General features: G+C 36.4%; 1 protein-coding gene across 1 annotated transcript in view; it reads left to right on the top strand.

Annotated features, from left to right (window-relative positions):
- The window catches only part of H3-3A (H3.3 histone A), an 8,681-nt gene extending 3,515 nt beyond the window's left edge, over positions 1–5,166 (top strand). The window contains exon 4 of the mRNA XM_007454462.1: positions 4,506–5,166. Coding sequence (XP_007454524.1) covers positions 4,506–4,634 — 129 coding nt within the window. The 3' untranslated portion in view covers positions 4,635–5,166. The remainder of the gene's footprint in view (positions 1–4,505) is intronic.
- Positions 5,167–5,422: the final 256 nt, after the last annotated feature.

Genomic DNA, 5,422 nt, shown 5'->3' with positions numbered 1-5,422 from the left:
TCCTGCTTTGTACCAAGAACAATTCTAAATCTTTGCATATGCTTGTTAAATTTAATCATCACAAGCGGATGAGGTAGGTCTTATCTTTTTCACTGTTAAGATGTCAGAAAGGTTAAGTTGCTCAAGGTCATACAAGCAGACATAGGATTTTAAAATTTTAGATGTTGCAGTGTTTAAAGGGAAAAAGAACCTTCTGGTTTGGCTTACAGTTGCTGCAGGACATCAAGAAGTCATGGGGCTAAAGGTAATTGGTAATTAGTTTCAAACAGTGACTGATATAAAAGGAATGTTAGAATAAATGGCTTCCTGGGCCTGAAGAGGCAGTTACTAGTGGAGAGAACATAATATCTGGGATGGGAACAGGCAGCATAAAAGAACTGTGCATTGAGGTAAAAGAAGCATGAGTGGTAGTTAGGATTAGGTTGACGATAAGGAGAAAAAGATACTAGGCTTGTAAAGAGAAATTGGAAGACTTGTAGTTTGCTAAAGGGGATTATGTATGGATTGCCACTTAAATGGGAAACATAGTGAATTTAATCTTAGCTCCAGTGTGTCAGAACTTTGAGAAGTACTGTTTTAGCTGTGGTTATCTATTTGAAATACTGGTGGTCTGTGCCAAGATTAAAACTTGAAATGCCCACAAGTAAGAGTTTTGATTAGGTATGTGGGTATAATTAACATCATTCACTTAAGTAACCTATAATGTTAACGAGTTTGGCATTCCTTGTAACTCAAAGTATGGTAAGACTGCCACCTCCTTCAGATCCTGGGGTTAGAGGTGATTAAAACTGCAGATTGCTAGGCACCTCCACAGACCTGAATCGGAATCTCTTTTGGGGGAGGGTCCAGAATCTACATACACTCCATTGGAGGATTTTTCAAGGCTGCTGTTGCCAAGCTTTTCCTTTATGTGTGAGGAAGATTTGATAGGTGGATTCTACCCTGAAGTGTAATTGGTTGAGCTGTTTCTGTGGTTAGTCTGAACTTCATTTGATTGGTAAATTCCAGGAGTAGGCATCCATTAAATTCTCAGTGAGTTGAAATTACTGAAATTTCAAACTACTAAAATCTTACAGTGCTGTTATTGAAAACCTTTATTTTCTGTTTTAATCATTGACTATCTTTAGATCCCATTTTGTTTATTACTATAATTGCTAATCACATTTTCCCCACTAATTTTAAATATAGAAATATTATTGATATTCTCAAACATTGATCTAAAGCTGCCAATTTTGTTTTGTAGTTAGAGTTAGCAGGGCTATGCTTGAAGAACACACTATACTTGAAAGGCCAACATTGTTGAGCTTAAGTGTCAATGATAGAGCTTTGTAAATTGATTACTAAACAGTCTGAGTAAAAGACTGTTGTTTTTTAAAATTCGTGTCTAAACTTCCACATTGCTGTTATTAAGGTTTGTGTTTTATATTTGTCAGTAAGTGTGGTTGTATTGGTTTTGAGCAAAATGTTCAATTCTGCTGCCTGTAGTACTTGGAAGAGTAATCTTTGTTAGAAGTTTATTTTGTTTTGTGTTGCTTTTTTTATACATCAGTTCTCTTAAAGATGCAGAGATGGAGAATTTGCTAATGGAAATAGGGCAATAGAAGAGAGCAGTTGAAATAGAATTCCAAAAGTCACTATTTTTGCCTTTAGAATTACACAGTTTACAACTTTTTAATACAACTAAATGAGGTGGGGAGGTAGTCCAGTGAGGATGGGAGAGAATTTAGTCTAGGTTTGCCATAGATAATCAAGAATTAGCTAACTTGAAATTTAGCCTTTGCCTCTAATATCTGAGAGTTTGAACTGAGGTATCGTGTTAAAAATGGACATTGGTGTTTTGAAGTGGTGGAAGAGTCAGATATTGAATATACTCAAAATGTTGTAAATTAACATTTCCTTCCAGTTATAAGATACTTTTTCTTTTGCTGTTATCTCAAAATTACGTTCACTGGGCTATAAATTAATGTGTCAGTCTTTAATTCCCATCATAGCCTTAATGTTTAGGGGACTTTGGGACACTAGCAGTAGAATTAGAAATATATGAGTCATGGTTAAATTCCCTATGAGTATTGACTCTTCTCCCAGAGCTGACCAGACACAACTCTATAAAACCTATAGCCAGGTTGTAAGATGGCAGTGAGAGGCCCAGCTGCTACATGCCACATTTGAGTAGTACTAGGGGAGCCAGTAGATCATTATTCCACTCTTAAATGGTCTCAGAATTCAGGACCTGTTGGCTTGTCCATATAGCAGCTCATAGTGTTGTGTTTTGCAGAAGCCTTCTAGATTTGCATAATCCTGAGATACGCTAGGTGAAACAAAAAAGAAACTAGTTTCTTTCTTGAGGAACTTCAGTCCTAGTATCTGATGTGTGTTGTGAACCCGTAAGAGTAGGTAGGCTACAGTATGCTGTGTTTCCAAAATGTTTTACCCATTTCTAGAGTATCCCAAGAATTAATCCCCGAACATTAAGGACTTTTGCTTTTAATATATTCTTTGGAATAGGTAAGATACACGGAACTAATTGCATAGAAAAGATGCAAATTTCGGGAATTCCCTTGTGGTCCAGCGGTTAGGACTCCATGCTTTCACAGCCGAGGAGCCGCATTCAATCCCTGGTCAGGGAACTGTCCCGCAGCCACATATCCCGGCCAAGAAAAAAAAAAGGAAAAGATGCAAATTTCAGTTAGGGTTAGAGATCTCTGTTAAGTAATTTAATGGCATTAAAAGATGGCTAGTGGGCTTCCCTGGTGGCACAGTGGTTGAGAGTCCGCCTGCCAATGCAGGGGACACGGGTTTGTGCCCCGGTCCGGAAAGATCCCACGTGCCGCGGAGTAGCTGGGCCTGTGAGCCATGGCGGCTGAGCCTGCGCGTCCGGAACCTGTGCTCCGCAATGGGAGAGGCCACAACAGTGAGAGGCCCATGCACCGCAAAAAAAAAAAAAGAAAAAAGGATGGCTAGTGTACAAGGCCATTGTGACTGCCAAGGAATTAAGAGTTCAAAGTTACCTGCACCTGGGAACCAGGGGCAGGAGGAGTGTTTGCTTTCTCCTTCATGGGATAATCTTAGGTAGTCCATAAAGGGTAGGTAAATAAGACTTAGCTCTTGATAACAAATGCTGCAGAAAGACATGTAGGGATAGTAAACTTTAGGTGAAACAGATTTTTATAGAAGAGAGAGATTAGGCTAAAAAGAATGAAGATATAAATGTAGGAAATAATTTTTTTCATAAGATGGAATAACATAAACCATTTGAATTAATTGTTGCTGTGTTAGTTCTTTTAAAAGCAGAATCTCAAGTTTTATTGGCAAAGTCAAAATGTTTGTAAAAAGCAAAACTGGTTCTTCCCATCTCTGTATCTTGTGTGTTATGTAGTATTGTGGGGCTTGAATTGCTCAAGTATTCTGTGTATTTCTCTTTTAGTTTTATTACCTAGAGTTTCCAAAATGGAAATAATTTTTTTAATTAGGACAAAAATAGCAATTAGAAAAATCTGTTTTTTTTCCCCTAAATATATCTTGAACAGAGAAATAACTTGCTTATAGAGAAGCCAAATATCGTCTTTCATTTAGTGTGTTCCTAATCCACTAAAACAGTTGGACTGATGACTGGTAAAACAGGTTCATTTCAAAATGAGTAAGCAGATGTTTTAACCTAGACTAAAGGATTCTTCAGCTTTTCAGACAGCTGTAAGATGTACTAACAATTTAAGAGTTAAGTAGAAGCTCCCCTTTTTTCCTCTTTACATGCCAAGTGTTGGTGAATGATTCATGTAGCTGCCAGTTTTTGAGTGAAAGTAGGGATAAGAAGATGCCTTCAGAAAAGTCTTAAGAATATAATGAGAAAAACCAGAGGGATCAATGTTAATGCTGGGAGGTAGCAAAAATGCCATTACAGATAGGGGTGCATAGAGGAAGGTACAGTTAGTGGGGGGCATATCTCAGCAAAATAGGTCAATGTATGTAAGTAAGACACAAATCTGGTGTGTTCTGGGACCCAATAGCACTCTAGTGGTAAAACAGGTGTTAAAGGAAAGGTAGATGAGGACCATGTGATGGAAACCAGTGGTCAAACAGATACAATGAAGTGTGAGTAAGATTCAGAAAAAGGAGGACACAGCAGGGTAGGAGAGTATGTTACTTTGGATTAGATACATGATTCCATTTATCTTTCTGAGGATGAGAATGAATGTTAGAATTTAAGTTGGATTTTTTGCTTTACTCAAGGCACATTTCAGTTTACTAAAAATCACATATTACATTTAAAAAATTAAACTTTTTTAGTAGTGAAATTATCTGACTTGTATTATTTGATAAAGACTTGAGTTTTCATAAGCTGCCTTTCAGCCTCGTCGCACAGATTTTAAAATGTAAGCATTTGGTAAAATGGTCAACATCTTCTGAAGTAGGTTTTTAAAGGGCTCAAAAACCTCATCTTTTTAACTGATACAGATGTAACTTAACTATTGATAATATTAATGTTTTTTTCTTTATTCCTGTTGTAGGAGGCAAGTGAGGCCTATCTGGTTGGCCTTTTTGAAGACACCAACCTGTGTGCTATCCATGCCAAACGTGTAACGATTATGCCAAAAGACATCCAGCTAGCACGCCGCATACGTGGAGAACGTGCTTAAGAATCCACTATGATGGGAAACATTTCATTTTTTAAAAAAAAAAAAAAAAAAAAAAAAATCTCTTCCTGTTATTGGTAGTTCTGAACGTTAGATTTTTTTTTTTTCCCCGTGGGGTCAAAAGGTACCTAAGTATATGATTGCAGGTGGAAAAATGGGGGACAGAAATCAGGTATTGGCAGTTTTTCCATTTTCATTTGTGTGTGAATTTTTAATATAAATGCGGGGATATAAAGCATTAATGCAAGTCAAAAATGTTTCAGTGAACAAGTTTCAGCAGTTCAACTTTATAACAATTATAAATAAACCTGTTAAATTTTTCTGGACAATGCCAGCATTTGGATTTTTTTAAAACAAGTAAATTTCTTATTGACTGCAACTAAATGGTGTTTGTAGCATTTTTATCATACAGTAGATTCCATCCATTCACTATACTTTTCTAACTGAGTTGTCCTATATGCAAGTACATGTTTTTAATGTTGTCTGTCTTCTGTGCTGTTCCTGTAAGTTTGCTATTAAAATACATTAAACTATACCTGCTTTTGGTCTTTACTATCAACCTTATCTGTACAATTAACTTACTTGAAATTTCCATATTCAGAATAATTTTAGTATCAAGTGTTTTGTCACTTTTTATCTGAAACTGTTGAGAGAGGAGGAAAGTGTAAGCTTTGTATGGGAAGGAAACTGGAGCTACTGGCTTTCAAATTTTTAAAAATTTGAAGATGGTACTTCTTTTTTCCAAAACCAGAGTTTGACTATGGATATGTGTACTTTTTTTTTTTTTTTTT

The sequence above is a fragment of the Lipotes vexillifer genome, unplaced genomic scaffold (assembly GCF_000442215.2).
Source record: "Lipotes vexillifer unplaced genomic scaffold, Lipotes_vexillifer_v1.1 scaffold634, whole genome shotgun sequence".
In the NCBI taxonomy this organism is placed as follows: domain Eukaryota; kingdom Metazoa; phylum Chordata; class Mammalia; order Artiodactyla; family Lipotidae; genus Lipotes; species Lipotes vexillifer.
Note: the sequence above shows the minus strand (reverse complement) of the source record. Positions and strands in the feature narration are given on the sequence as shown.